Below are 15,953 nucleotides of genomic sequence, written 5' to 3'. Positions count from 1 at the left end.
GCAAGTGTGGTTACACTTTCAAAACTCCACGCAGACTAGGCCTGCTGCAATAGAATATAATCTGGAGCTTCGAAATTAGAGCTGAAATCAAAATTCCTGAATTAGTAACTCCACACTATACACACACACAAACAAACTACAAATATACAAGGCCTTGATGACAAAATACTCAGTCCTACATTTTTAGCACGTCTCTGCTGTTATTTGTCTGTAATGCTTCTAGCAGCTACTGTATGGCAGAAATTGTATTTTTTAAATGTTGTAAATATTTTGGGAAAAGAACCAATAGTCAACCCTACGATATCGGCGCAACATTGATATGGAGGTATTTGGTCAAAAGTATTTGATTTTCTCCATATCGCCCAGCTATGAGGAATGTTGTCTTAAACAGTGGTTCCCAATGTGGTGTCCGGGGACCCCCAGCGGTCCTTGAGGGGGTTCCAGGGGGTCCCCAGCACAAAGGGGGATCATTTATTTTCACCATAATGTTATCCTATTTTGGTCATGGGTTTCTCCCACTTTCTGTAATAAAACATCCAAAGGCAAAAATCCTATCTATCAAATAGGGGTGGTCTAATTTGTGTCACTTTAGGGGTCCTTGACGTGAAAATGTTTGGGAACCACGGGTCCAAAACATAGGCGGATTGAATCTGCGTCGTCTGTGTTTATTTTCATTTTCATTTTTAACTAGAAAGAGTTCAAGATCTCTTCTCTTCTACAGTTGTGTTGTCTGTCTGTGATGCTGTCGTTAGTGCAATATATATCTAGAAGGCAAACAGAGCAATCCTCCTCACTGGGTTTTGGTTAGTGTCCTATCATTTAGAGATAAATGGATGATAAGACAGAAGGGTTTGCAGAGGCTACCTATATCTGGGGGATGGGAGACACAGCATTCTGAAACCTAACACAAGGTCAGGGCTCTACTGGAATGCATTCAGAAAGCCAATCGAATTTTAAAACTTCCTTCAAGCGCAACAGCAAATGCCTGAGAGTTTTTAAGGCATGAAAGCACACTTAGACTAGTGCAAAGTCAATTAACTCCATCAATGAGGAAATTAAAAAAAAAGAATCAGCAATTAACAACCATGTACAAATTCCAGTAATCATTTCAGTCCAAAAACTGAGAAGAGAAAGAGCAAAACATGAGAGACAGAGACACACAGAGAGAGAGAGAGAGAGAGAGAGAGAGAGAGAGAGAGAGAGAGAGACAGTAGAAGCTGATAACATTCCACTAGAAGAAAGAATACGTCTAACCTCTTTATGCACACAATACTGAGCTGATAGGAAGGATTACATGTTAATGATTTGGCAGCTCTCACAAAGACTGTGTGACATCACTTGTGAGACGTGCAGAATAAAATATGCATTCATGCTCAATAAGCTGGTAAGGAATTCTGCAAAGCTGGTTGATTGGTTTCATTTATAACGTCTATGGATCACTGCTTGTTCGTAGGGAGAAAAGGGTAGAAAGTGTTTTATAGTAATACAACAACTTTTGTAGTTTAAACTAATAAGGCATGTAGTAATAATAAGAAAAGATATTCTTTTTGAGACATCTTACTTATAATTTATGCCAGACGGCTACATTTTAAGATAAGATTGAGTCATACGGGACAGTTAGCTACCAGACTGGCCTCATTGGAATGCTGCAGATTTGACAACTGGAATGCCAGTGGAAACACAAAGTAGCCGAAGCAAAAATAAAGATCACACGAGGGAAAACCATCCAGATATTCACGCAATCAGTCCTAAAATTATTCATAAAAATTGCACGTGACGTTTTTCCCATCAGAAGCTTGGTGTTTGTCTAAGAAAAGTCGATACAGAGGAACAGATAACATAATACGAGAAAGAAGAAAAAGCAGGAGAAGAAATACAAAAGAGAGAGGAAGAAGTGGGGAAAGTGAGGTTATGCTCTGTGTCCACTTGGTGAGGAGCCCTATATGTCATGTGATGATGTCATGTGATTAAGTGTGTTCGTGAGAGGATCATGGAATTACAGGTGAACACACACACACACACACACACACACACACACACACACACATTTGTTTAACTATCTTTGTGGGGACCCGTCATTGACATAATGCATTCCCTAGCCCCTTACCCTAACCTTAACCATCAAAACTAAATGCCTAACCTTAACCCTCACTTAATTCTAACCCTAATCCTAAAACCAAGTCTTAACCCTCAAACAGCCCTTTAACCTTGTGGGGTCCAGCATTTTGGGCCCCACAAGGCTGTGCAGACCCCACAAGTATACTGTATTCCCCGGTTTTTGGACCCCACAAATACACACACACACACACACACACACACACACACACACACACACACACACACACACACACACACACACACACACACACACACACACACACACACACACACACACACACACACACACACACACACACACACACACTTCAGCTTTCCAGCTTTCACATAAATACATAAACACTGTTAGTTATGCGCCTATTTGACAGCGATTGCATTAACTGCTCTTAACAACATCAGAACAGTACACACTTGAAGTAGAGACACAGGGACATCCATTACAAGACACTGTGAATGTCTGTTCAAAAATCATGTATAAGTGTATAATAATACCAATTATACCCAGTTTAAAAAAAAATCACAATGTTTCATTCTAATGCCTGACGTTTTCCCTTCTGTAAGACGACTGATGTTTTGCCAGTGGCCAAGTGGCGGCAGAAAGAATCTGCTCGGATTTAAGAGCATGTCCACGATGTGTGACGTTACTGATATGAGGACGGATAAGGTTATGTAGGCTACATATCTGATGAACTGTGAAAAAAAAAACGATACCGCTCAAATGGTAGTTATCTGGAAATGAAAATACATCTATTGCCGGGGCCTCAATATCATCTCCCGACAAATGTTTAACTCCCTGCGAAGTAATACAGCTTCTTCATCAACGGGATCGTCGACAGAAGGAAATACCATGTTGATGAACAAAACCTTTTATAGTATGCCTAACCTGAGTCTGCCTATTCATACAGATAACAAACTGCGCTAAAATGCACCTGATACAGACTGAATGAATGAATGAGGAAATGAAAGAGCGCTGTGTCAGAGGGAGGAGACTGAGAGAAACTCAAGGTTTATTGTATGAAGAAAACCTGCTCCCGACCATTACCTCTCTTTCTGAAACAGGCTGGAGTTACCCCTCTTTCTCACATTTGATTTACCTCCCTTTCTAAAAAAGAAAACCAAGAGTTTCCCTCATCTCAGGGTTAAACAAACTCAGAGTTTTTACCAAATTTGCATTCTGAAAACGGGCCTCAGGAGGCTGATGGCTGAAGATCAACAAGCATCAGGTTGGAAAGGTGAAAATCAAGCAACCCTCCTTACCGGCAGGTCAACGCTGACGTCTGTCCCGTCCAGTAAGGATACGCGGCAGGTGATGATAGACTTTGCATTCCCAGCAGCAGGGATGTGCGTCGTGGCACGCTGGGCCTCCCGTAACCGAGTTTTCTCTGCATGTTTTCGGATGGAGCGTCGCCCCAGCGTCCTGCGCAGGAAACTCAGCATGTTGGGGGTAGAGGGAGGGTTACACTACCACACCTATAAGAGAGTAGATGTTAACACAAATAAGAAGTGACTTTTGAATTTGTGAACAACAGGCCTTCAGAATTGTTACATATTTAAAAAATACGGTCTACCTATTAAACATACAGTATGCAGAGACGTGCAGTCTGGGTAGGCAAGATAGGGACTGCCTACCCTGCCAAAATTCTAACATAAAAATGTTTATTAAATAATGTTATTCAATAAACTTGTATTTTTACTGTTTATTCTTGTTATTTATATATGCAATATGTGTGTTATTCCAATTGTTTAGACATTATGATGAGAAATGTAGCAGTTACGCAAAAAATGGTAGAATAAGCAGTGCTTGCTCATTGCGAACGACAAGCAAAAAAAAAAAAAAAAAACATGTACTGTTTTGACGTATTAGCCTAAACAATAAATTAGGTAATCTGGCTTTCATAACTCAGTGCCTAGCCTCTTACTGACATCACCGCACGTCACTGTAAGTATGCCAAGTGGACAACAGTTGTATACTAGGACCACACAAACATGATTAGTTGTATTACATTGTTTTTGTGTTGACTGTTGTAATACCAGCTGGCAGGTAGCAAGTTATCCACCATGAATACCTGATATAAACTGCAAACTGTGTGCAGTTTTGTTGCATTATTGCATTATTATTACTATATAACTAATATATTAGCTATATTTACTAAATTGTTTGCCAGTCTGTAAACTGATTGTTAACATTACAGGTGACAAACACTATAAGATAAATGTTGGGAAATAGCTTTAATCGGCTAACAAGTCAAACATCGGATACAACGTTACCCCAAGCTAGTTTACATCAACGGATACCACGGATGTATAAAGTATGCTGACTCAGCTGGGGGAAAGTAATAATTGATAGCGTAACGTTAACGTTATCCTGACGTTAATTTAACTATGAGCCCCAATTACCAACATAACGTTGGACATAACGTTAGCTAATGTTAACATTGTTCAGTGTCATGACGTTACGTAACAATTAGCTACACAGCTTGTCACAGAAATAAAATGTAGTTTTATGGCTAAAGTTAATTAATGTCAAACTAACTAGGATAACGTTACATGCTATTACGTTAGCTAGTTAGAATTGCATTATAATTTCAGGGATAACGTTATATTCGACGTATACACAAATCAATTAAGGATAAAGAAACTGTATAGAGTTTTCACAATAGTTAAATTAATTTTTAAAGTTAGCTAACGCGTTAGTCGGCTTCAAAGATGTGTAACGTTAAACTTGCTATTTGTAGTTTCAGGACCAGCCAGAAAAAGAAACTGCTGAGATGGACAGTGCTTTCCGGGCTGCAATAACCCGTTATAAAGTCTGAAATATAAAGACAGGTTAGACAACGTCTACAGACTTCTGCTGAAATAATATTAATAAAGGAAACAAATAAACAATGTAACCCTTAGTTGAGGGCCGAGATACCTGGTATAAGCAAAAGCAACAGGTGTGTGCTTGTTTCGTACCACGAGCTAACCGTTAGCAACGAACGCCCACAATACACAAAACTCCGACCATACAAGCGTGTCCCGTATAACAAAACAAACGCCACTTTTTGCTCAGTAAGCTGTATCCGACATACACTTGCTCCGCAGCAACTTGTGGACGTCTGGATAAAGGCATACTTACAAAATCCTCCTCGTATGAATTCACGGTGAAAGCACGTCCGCTTGCATTGTAGACGACTAAACGGCAATCTCGTACATTTCCATGGTTTGTGACTCTTTTCTCTTTCTTCTTCCCCCCCCAACCTCGTTACCTCTGCAAGATAATTTTCTCTCCCAGGTCCCAACAAAAAGTAGAAGGCAAAGCTTTCCTCAGGATGTGACGTCAAGATAAATCCCTAACAAAAACTTAATTAGCATTTTTAAAGCGACAAACCTCTTTGTTTGAGCTGGCATAGTTTTAATTATGCTTTTTGTGGTTTTCTTAACTAAAAAAAAACACACACACTTAATTATTGTTGCTCTGGCAGTTTATATTAAATATTTTTTAGTTATGGTTTTCCTTTGTAAATAGGGTAAGAGAAGACACGCATGCTAATCAATTATAGGCTACATACAGCAACGTTATGCACAGTCAAATATATAAAAACCATACATTCATGAAATAGTTGTCATGCCATTTAAAACTTAAAGTTAAGAAGATATACGGAATATTAACCATACAGTGTTGTCACCATTAGTCTGCAGCACCCCCTTATGGTTAGTTTGGGAATAATGGTTTAAAAAAAGTGTCTTTTTGATGACGTTGAATCCCTGCCAGGAGCCAGGACACTGCTTTAAAGTTTATCTTGGCTTTCACCTTATTTATTGCAAATACGAAATACATACATCAAATCATTGATGTTTTTAGATCTTTCCACATTAAAACATCCCTTCTCCCAAATGTGAAGGTTGAAAGTTTTGCCAACGATAAACCCCCAAATGTTATTCTTTATGGGTGCTACCTTACACAGGCCATATTTTGGTGTCGACAGCAAAGAACTGTCTGCAACAGTATGGCACGATCGATACAATGTATTTGTATGCATGTTTGGCCTTTTACTCAAAAATGTGCTTAAATATTCTCTGCCACAAAAGTAATCTTCTCATACTAATGCAGTAATATGCTGGTACATAACCCAGCCGTGGTATAAACATTTTAGTAGCCTCCTCAAATTATTGTAGGTCTACACCACCTTTAAAAAATGAGCACTGAAATACCTCAGAAAGTATGGCGACTGTCTTTTTGTGTGCACCAGTGTTCAAACTGTGTGCGTTTGGTCCTTATTACAGAAAGTACAGTAGATGCAGCTTATTTTCTGCTTTAGGGTTCTAATGCAATGTAATAGCTCTCATTGTGGCCTCTGGCTGAATAATACCATTATAAAAGGAGATGTTAGATCCTAGTTCTATCAAATCATCGGACATTATCGTAGATCTTTAAGGTTGGCTCATTTTAAGACAGTGGGCAAGCTGGTTGTTCAGCGGTTCGTTTCCCTAGAAAACCTACTTCTCATAGTATTTTCCTCCCAACTTAAAACCTATTTTCTTTCCTCTTGGAAAGCCCTCTTTTGTCAGTGAGTTTGTTTTTTTCTTTGGAGCCTGGCATTACAGAGATTTAGCCCTTTGGCTAAATGGCTTCACTCAAAAATATAAAAGAAGTGATTCTGGTCGAGGTCTTCAGCACCGGTGCCATCTCTTTCATCTGCTCGCCGTTCACTCGAACATTTCCCGCCCTCACTTTTACAGCGCGGAAAAGCAAAGTGATGTGAAGCCACGTCTCCATGCTTTGACAGACAAGCTTTAATTGTTCACAATCAAGCTTATAGACAAAGCACTGTAAAACCATGATACCAGAAAGAAACAAGCAACTGAGGACAAAGGATTTTATGACACAGGTAAGAAGGTAACCAAGGGTATAATACGGTAAAACATTTCTCATTATTTGGGGTTTCATTATATATACACTCGCCGTTATAGATTACGTCTCAAATAAAACAACTTTTTTAAATAGCAGTCTTGAAATACACCATTTGTGTCACATTTGAATGGTCTAAAAAGGAAAAGAAAAAATCAAAAACAAAATCTTTCTGCTCACAAATGATTTTCCCTTTTATTTTAAAGATTTTTTTTTCATATACAACATTGTATTTACATGGTCTAGTATTATTTACACAAAATTAACAAGTGGCACTGTGTAGTTAGGAGTTCTTTTCTCTTTTTCTTGTTCCCTACAGGTCTTCTTTTTAAACAAAATAAAAATGACAAATTAAAACAAAAAGAACAACTCATTTTGAAAATGCTTTATGTCTCCAACTCTTTTTCTCTCTCTCTCTCATTCTTTCTCATTAGCACTACCTTCCACTCAGCCTTCTACAAAGTGCTGTCCTTTCCCTACCCAACTAAATCCGTTTTCATCTTTACAACAAAATTCTACTAACAAGGGCCCCCCCCCATGTCAGGTCCCCAAACTACCTTTGATCAGTACCCTAAACGCACACAGACATTACGAATTATGTGTCAACAACAAAACACTTTGAACATAGACAGCTCATTCTGGACATTTTGTCTGACAGCCCTGATTTATCAATTATTAACTTTTCACCGCGGGGTCCAATGCTTATTTTCTTGTTGAAGTCGTCAAGGTTTTTTGAACTTGTTTATTGGTGCCACTTTGTCGCGAGGCCTTCAGCGTTGATTCAATTTGATTTGGTGGCAATTTTGCTGAATCCAAAAACCGATGATAAAGAGCCACTGGGTGCTCAATGGTTGTTATGAGCTCATACAGGTAGGGGCTGCCAATAAAACACGTTTACACCAGTTATTCAGTCATTCACTGGCTACCCTCAGTTTGTCCTATGGAAAACAAGCTTGATACTGCACTGCTGTGCTCATGATATTCTGCTCAGATGTGTCATTCGCCTTGAGGCCATGGAGAGAGAGAGAGAGAGAGAGAGAGAGAGAGAGAGAGAGAGAGAGAGAGAGAGAGAGAGAGAGAGAGAGAGAGAGAGAGAGAGATCCGTGTATAATGACCCAAAAGTGAGGAAGAACAATGAAAAGAATGGACTGTTGATGTTGCGTGGGCTCTGCTAAGATGACTTATGCTGCGACAGAACCAGGGCGTTAGGCCGATTTTGGGAGAGGGCCGCGGTATAGGAGATTTAAACATTAAAAAAAAATTAGAGAGAAGAGGAAAGCTAGGCTCTTCTTAAACCTACCTCTCCGTGAGGCAAAAGCATGATTCACCTGTTGGAAAGGGAGGTACGAGCACGGTTTGAAATGTTTCACAGGCAAAGATTCAGCCTGGTTCTTAGGACAGACTACAAAAAAAAAAAAAAAAAAAAAAATCACTTTCCAAGTAGGCTCTATCGGAGTTTCTTCAGAAGAACTTGAGATCAGGTTAGATTCGGTTTGTGGCTTTATGGCACAACCCTTCATTCCAGTTAACGGACAAGCAGGCTTCACCAGACAGCTAACAGACTATATGTTAGAGATGGAGGAGGGAGAGAAAGAGAAAGAGACAAAGACAGAAATCTGAGTACACACACACTCTCTCTCTCTCTCACACACACACACACACACACACACACAGCAGTATGTTTTTTTTCCAGCAGAATCCAATGACAGCAGATACTGAAGCATCCGATATGACAAATATCGGAAATTATGAAGAGGCTACACTTCATTCCATACCGCTACGTAAAGTACAATGGCAGCTTAACCTGTACTTTGACAACAACAACAAAAAAAAGACTCAACAGGCAACTTGATGCTGGGTTTTTGTGAATTAAAAGTTACAAGTCATCACTTTTAGTCTCCTATCACTCATTAACACATCTTGGCTTAAAACACATGTGCCTTAAAATTAAGTACCATTGGGAAAAAGAAAAAAAAAGGAAAAGTATTGGTTGACTGTTCCGTTTGTGCTGCTTCTTTGAACTGTCAAATGTTCTCTGGCAGACAAGCAGACACATGTAGAAAAAAAAACATTCAACAGCAAAGGTTGGTTTAAAGCTCCGCTCCAGTGACCTCTGTACCTCACTGGAAGAAGAAAAAAAGTATTCAATAAAAAAAATTAAAAAAAAAATTTCCTTGGAAAATCAAATAACTTACTGAGTTTAATGCTGGGTCATATGATGGCTGACACAAAGCGATGCCCTACCAGTCTCAACTGCAAATGCGTAAGGAGTGATCCAGGTTCACTCCTGTTTACGGGATTCAACCCTCTGTATGTATAAAAAAAAAAGAAAAAAAAAAAAGAATGTGGGGAGGTCAGTGGAGGGAGTCTTTAAAGTCATGTTTTTACCATTCACACGGAGGTCAGTTCACTGTCAATTCGCCAAACAATTCTAAAAAGCAAAATCAAATACTGATTGCATAAAAAAATTCTAGCAGCTTTCAACCACTTGAGAACAAATGAATGATACTTGTGCCAGATTGTTTTGGGTACTACTATGACCACTATTTGCTTCTCAGGTTTCAACATACTGACCTGAAGCAAGACACATTTGGGTTACAACAACATGTGCCTGAAAGGAGAAACCAATCAGAGTGAAGCCACACAGCTTCATACTCGATGGGGATTTGTTGTCAGTGTCTGGCTCAAGGACACATCAGCAGGGACCCAGGGTTTAAGTGAAATATCAAATTGGACTGCATGTGAATTTTAAGAAAGAAATTAACTGACTTCAGCCTAGTTCCTTAGCTTTACGAGCCGCGACGGCTAACAGCTTAAGAGTTGTGACTCTGTGAGGCTGTGTTTACTGGGGCCTCTCTTCATGACACGGGTCTTCATTTTCTTGCTGAATGAATGTGCTGTTGAGCATTATGCAATGCGGCATGACTTTCTTCTGAATAATCGATCGATGCTGAAAGGTAACATTTTCCATCATTGTGTCTTTCAGCGGGAGGTCTGTAAGTCGTAGAGTAGCAGTAGACGCTGTGACAGAAGGGAAAGAGAGGTGCCCAGTAAACACCGGCCCTGAGGATTGTAAACCAGTTATGTTCTTCACCACGCCAAACGATGGCCGCTTCAGAGCGCACGCGTGTCTGTCTGTAAGCTCAAAAAACACAGCACAAAGCAGGATCAAGAATACAACTTGCCACAGCATTGAACAAGAGGTGAGACACAAAGTGCTTTCAGCTGTCCATCTATCTGTCAGTGTGTGCTGTCAGGAACTTAGACGAGAAAGCAGAGAAAGATTAAAACCAAGTACAATAAATTAAATCAGTTTTTTTTTTTTTTTTTTTTACGAAAAGCAAAAGAAATAAAGAAGTAGTTAGAAGAAGAGGACTCGCACTAGACTACCTAAGACTTAATCAGGAAAGCATGAAGCTCTGGATTCATACAAACAAACATACACTGGTTTTTTTTGTTTTGTTCAGTGGACAGGGTTTGACACAAACTAAAACACAATAAATACTCTGAGGAAAAAAAAAAAAAAAAGGATAAGGTATATCTCTTTATCAGCTAAAATGACACTAAAAAAAGGCAGGTCCGTCTGGCAGACTCGCTCCGAAGGGGACAGGGCGACCCTTTGCGGAAAAAACAAAACAAACTTTCCATCCATGGGGGGGCAGCCCTTCCCCTTCGTACTTATGGCACTACAGCAATTCCCCATCCACATTTTATTCTCTCGTACTTTTATCTCGTCATTCTTTGTAGACTTTTTTTCTTTACCCTGAACATACGATATCCCCTAATGGTACCTATTTAACACAGCTGGGTTTCTTTTTTTAATTCTAGCTTGTCCATGACTTTCACGTTAGTTTGTTTGTTCGTTTGTGTGTCTTTTCCCCCCCAGTTTTGTCAGCATAAAGTGCAACAGTGCTTTTGTTCTCTCTTCCAGGCCACCTGGCCTCCTCATGGTAACCCCTGATGACTGCCAATGGTCAAAGTCACGGGTTCGCAAGATCAGGATCAGGGCCAGGATCAGGGTCAGGGTCAGGGTCAGGGTCAGGGTTCACGCTGGTCTCGCTCATTACGCTGGTAGCGCTGGCAGCACTTGCAATGCTTGCAACGCTTGGGTCCTCCGCTTCCTCGTCCTCTTCATCCTCCTCCTCCCCTGTCACTTCCCCCACATCCAGCACCTCCACCTCTTCGTCATCATCGTCCTCTTCATCCAGACCTCCTTCCAGCAACTCCACCACAGCCACCTCCCCCTCCTCCGTTGCTGCCGTCTCTGCTCCGTCTCCTGCCGTCTGCTGCTCTCTCCTCTCCTCCTCCCTCTCGTCGTCCACCTTTTCTCTCAGCTGGTAGACGACGGTCTTGAACGGTTTGACCAGGCCCTCCTCATAGACTTTCAGGATGGCCTCACATACAAAGCGGTACTGGCTCTGATGGGGAGACAGAGAGAGATATTTTAGCGGACGGTTTGAAGTTGGCTGAGAGCGGCTGGACAGACAAATGGAGTGAATGTGTGTCTAGAGTACGTACAGGTGTTTGTATCATCATGGCCCTCTGGTCTCTCATGGTCCTGACGATATCTAGAGGATACACCGGCTGACCACACTCCATTAGACACAATGCCGTCTCCATGGTGATCAGAACCCCTGTCCGACCAATCCCCGCACTGGAACAAAAAGACGGACGACGGAGAATTAGAGTTGAGGGGAGTCGAATAGGTCAGTCCAAACAACATCACAGCATTGTCATGAAAATGGGTTACCCACTTGAAATGATTCACAGGAAGAGCAACTGTACCTGCAGTGTACCACCATTGGCTGGTCCTGTCCAGCCCGTTTGGTCCGTACCAGAGCCACAAAGTCCAGGAAGTCGGTGGAGTCATCGGGAACGCCGTGATCTGGCCAAGCCAGGTACTGAATCTGGGTAAGCTCTCTCTGCTGCTCACTCTGAACACACACACACACACACACACACACACACACACACACACACACACACACACACACACACACACACACACACACACACACACACACACACACACACACACACACACACACACACACAGGGAAAAGAAGAAAACAAATGACTTTATACTATATTTTCATGTTCTGCCTTTCAGAAAGGCTTCTTTATTAATGGAAACAAACTGAGGGCATTCACTCTCACCTCAGTCAACACATAAGCTTACTCAGTAATGAATTATTCTCAGATATCATTCATCCTCAGAACCCAAAACAGGTTATTGTATTTCATGTGGGCGACCTCCTAGCATGCTTCATTGAGCTCTGTGTCCTAGGGGAAGTCTGCACAGCCCCCTGTTGTGTAATTATGGCCTTTAAACGTGTTATGAAACGATAGTGTGAATAACAAAGAGTGCTTTTATTTCTTCCACTTCGCTGGCCCACTTGGTGATTCAGCTTGTTTTTTTTCCTCATTTTATCAAACACCAGATACTGAAGACTACATTCTCTGTAGCTCTACTACAAAATGGGCATTTTATGTTGCTGCAATCAAACTATAAATAAATGTCAAACTTTGACACACACACTGCATCTCACTATCTTTGTGGGGACCCGTCATAGACATAATGCATACCCTAACCCCTTACCCTAACCTTAACCATCACAACTAAATGCCTAACCATAACCTAATTCTATCCCTAATCCTACAACCAAGTCTTAACCCTCAAACAGCCCTTTAAAACTTGTGGGGTCCAGCATTTTGGCCCCCACAAAGCTGGACCCCACAAGTATTCTGGACTCCCGGTTTTTGGACCCCATGAATATAGTTAAACAAGAACACAAGAACACACACACACACACCAAGTACTGACTACTGTTTCATGTGCGACTCAGAGCCCCTGTGTTCCTCTTTTATTGCCTCGCTACATCACTATGGTAACAGATCTATCTCCATAGCAACAATCACAGGCAGAGGAGAATGCTAATTGGCTCCTCCTACAGCCATATATTTCAAAGGTCAAAATACACATGGGCGACACACATGGACTTAATCAGGAAAACATAGGCAGCAGGAAATGACGAGGAAACGGCATGAACATTTGATCCTCCATTAAATGTCGATTTTGTCCTCAATACTGACATGTTACATACATTACATGACACAATGACATGGCACCATTTTGCATCCAAAAAACTAAAAACAAGCCTCCCCTTAAGAAGATGCAACGTGACAGTTCAACATAACGTGTAAGCATCAAAAGGCTTCAACATCAAAATCTCCATTTCTGTCTCCAAACTATTGTCGTCCCACTCTTTGTTTGGTTTCTCTTCTTCGCTCTCTATTTCAGCAATGTGACTGACTGGGGTGGTTGGGTTGCCGTGGTAACCAGATCCCAGTACGTGGCCCGAATGCAGCAGCGGGAGCCAGAAAAAGAACAGCCCACACTGGTCACTACGGCAACACACCTCCTTCGGGGTCCTCAGTGGCTCATCCTTCCTGAGACACCGGACCCTTGCTTTGATTGGACCCCGCGTCTTTCTCTGTGATGCCTTCGCCCTCCTCTCTAACCTGCTATGGTTCATTCTCTGGTTCCCCTGAGTTGGTCCTTGTTTTCCTTCTCTGTATCGTCATTGTGTGTGTGTGTGTGTGTGTGTGTGTGTGTGTGTGTGTGTGTGTGTGTGTGTGTGTGTGTGTGTGTGTTTGTTTGTTTGTTTGTTTACCGGTATGTGCATGAGAGTCATCTCCCGGACCAGGAAGGCAGAGTTGCCCTCTTCATTGTGGCACATTACTGTAAAATCTCCGTAGGTGGTGCTGCTATCTGGATTGGGCCAGTACTGGTGACACTTCACCTATAAACAGACAATGTACTCTGTTAACAACTGCACATATCATTTAATTAACTGGTCACAACTGTTATTCTTAGCATATGGGTCAGAAGTCAGGCTCTGCTACAGAATAGCGTCTCTCTTAAGTTTACCATCTGTTCTTTGGCTACACAAATATATTGCATATCCTATACAATACAGTCAGCCCATCTGGAATCATTAAAAACCGCCAGTGCTCCCGTCACAGCCCTTTCCTTTTGCAAATAAACATTTCTTTCTAATGTCAAGAGGAATTAGCAAACGATGCACGTTTTCTTTTTGAAAATTCACACCTAGTTTGATGATTAAGGGATCTCGGTTCTATTGTTTTAACAGTAAACACCTTTTTGCAGTGTGTTGTAAATGCTGAAATATTTTGACAGAAGAATTGAGACATTAAGTATCTCACCTTGACGTGCATTTCATGATACACAGCCATTATATGTTGGCACTAAACAGGCTCACTCAGTATCAGAGATTGGGATTTCTACGAACGGCAAAGCTAGGTTTTATCAGGCTAGCTAAATTTAAAGCGACGCAGCCCTCTCTTTCTGTTTGAGTGCCATGCTTTAAAGTGTAGTTGCGTCCAGCAGTGCCACATGTACAGTAAAGGTTTTTTGATTTTTTTTCCCCATTATCGTTTTTTTTTTTTTCTTCCAACAAGCTGCAGACCATATGTGGTTTCCAGTCCTCGCCTTTGAAGAGTTCTTCTACATACCCGTCCTCTCTCGACCTGTGTCGTCAGCATGACCACCATAGATGAGCCCTGCTCCCATGTCATTTGCCAGAAGTCGGGGCAGGTGTTGGGCAAGGGGCCCTGGCATGCTATGTAGCGGTTTATAAGACTCGAGGCTGGAATCTCCATCTACAGAGAAAGAGAGAGAGAAAGACACATATTGAGATACAGAGATATTAGGTTGCAAGGATCTCGCTTTACAGCTTCTCTTTTTAAATTATTTTCAACTGAAAGGATGTGCTTTGTGTGTTTTCAGCAGTGCAGAGAGCTACATGTTCTCATGTTTCCCTGAAAAGGTACAACCACTTCAAAGTTGGCCAAAAAAGAAATCAAGCCCCTTTCAGACATGCTCTTCGATACTTGAACTTGCTGGTGAGATCGCAGCGGTTGGTCTCCTTTATATAAGCCTCTGAGTCACTTAACAAGGTCAGACCTAGTAACATTATCATCATGACACAAAGTAATTGAATGCCATCCCATAACACCAATGTTAACAGCAGCACGGGGTTAAATAAACACAGGTATATTAGTTGGCCGTCTTGTTCCAACTTCTAAAAGAGCACTGCCAAACATGTTTTCCTGGATGCTTTTTACCACACGATGGGGCGCAATCGAGAAAAAAAACAAGTCACAGAAAACTACTTTAACCATCAGACCATCATTCCCTCTAAATTTCAAACTTTTATCAATGCCAACTGCTCAGAGGATGAATATCCAAACACTTTACGTACAGAGCAAATAGAAATTAAATGTGAACAACAACTGGGCGTCAAGTCATTTTTAAACTATGCCTGGGCACTATCAGATTGACAATAGGCAGCAGGATGTATTCTGTCTAATAAATGATGACATTGATGAGGAAATGTATTGGTGGATGTAGATGGCTGATTAGACGAGTGAGAGTGTCCTCACGCTTACAATGTCTGTCCTGCTACCTGCCCCGGCTGGAACTACGTGGAGCAACGTCAACCCACGCTCTAACCACGACACCCAAACCGAAAGGAGAGGACAGCGTCAGTCTAGCACAGGTACGAGATCTTTTAAAGCAACAAAAAGATTGTCTACATGCAGTTGCTAACGCAGCAAGAACGGATGACATGATTAAAGAGGTCCACGACCTAAAGATCGGTTTGCAGTTTTCCCAAAAAGAAGTGGGAGACCTACAAGAGACGTACAGGGAGTTAAATACAACAACAAAAAAACCAAAGACGCAAGCACAGACATCAGTACCATGTGTGAATCAGTTTTAACAATGATTGGAAAAGCAGACTACCTTGAGGGTCAATCAAAACGGAATAATATAATTGTAGAAGGCATTCCTGATTCCCCACGTGAGAGCTGGGAGGAATCCGAGGATAAGGTCCGTGAGATGCTTGCTGTAAAGCTACAG

General features: G+C 41.3%; 2 protein-coding genes across 4 annotated transcripts in view; both read right to left on the bottom strand.

Moving 5' to 3' along the window:
- The window catches only part of epb41l5 (erythrocyte membrane protein band 4.1 like 5), a 41,493-nt gene extending 36,076 nt beyond the window's left edge, over nucleotides 1-5,417 (bottom strand). For all 3 annotated transcript variants that reach the window (XM_078263285.1, XM_078263287.1, XM_078263286.1), the window contains exons 1-2: nucleotides 5,237-5,417; nucleotides 3,376-3,588 (exon numbers count right to left, since the gene is read on the bottom strand). In XM_078263285.1, coding sequence (XP_078119411.1) covers nucleotides 3,376-3,555 — 180 coding nt within the window. In that variant the 5' untranslated portion in view covers nucleotides 3,556-3,588; nucleotides 5,237-5,417. The remainder of the gene's footprint in view (nucleotides 1-3,375; nucleotides 3,589-5,236) is intronic.
- A 5,110-nt stretch (nucleotides 5,418-10,527) lies between these two features.
- The window catches only part of ptpn4a (protein tyrosine phosphatase non-receptor type 4a), a 77,482-nt gene continuing 72,056 nt past the window's right edge, over nucleotides 10,528-15,953 (bottom strand). The window contains exons 23-27 of the mRNA XM_078263284.1: nucleotides 14,546-14,692; nucleotides 13,684-13,812; nucleotides 11,795-11,943; nucleotides 11,528-11,663; nucleotides 10,528-11,427 (exon numbers count right to left, since the gene is read on the bottom strand). Coding sequence (XP_078119410.1) covers nucleotides 10,990-11,427; nucleotides 11,528-11,663; nucleotides 11,795-11,943; nucleotides 13,684-13,812; nucleotides 14,546-14,692 — 999 coding nt within the window. The 3' untranslated portion in view covers nucleotides 10,528-10,989. The remainder of the gene's footprint in view (nucleotides 11,428-11,527; nucleotides 11,664-11,794; nucleotides 11,944-13,683; nucleotides 13,813-14,545; nucleotides 14,693-15,953) is intronic.

Source organism: Sander vitreus, chromosome 11, assembly GCF_031162955.1.
Source record: "Sander vitreus isolate 19-12246 chromosome 11, sanVit1, whole genome shotgun sequence".
Classification (NCBI taxonomy): domain Eukaryota; kingdom Metazoa; phylum Chordata; class Actinopteri; order Perciformes; family Percidae; genus Sander; species Sander vitreus.
The sequence above is the reverse complement of the archived record's forward strand: the minus strand, read 5'-3'. Positions and strand labels throughout refer to the sequence as shown.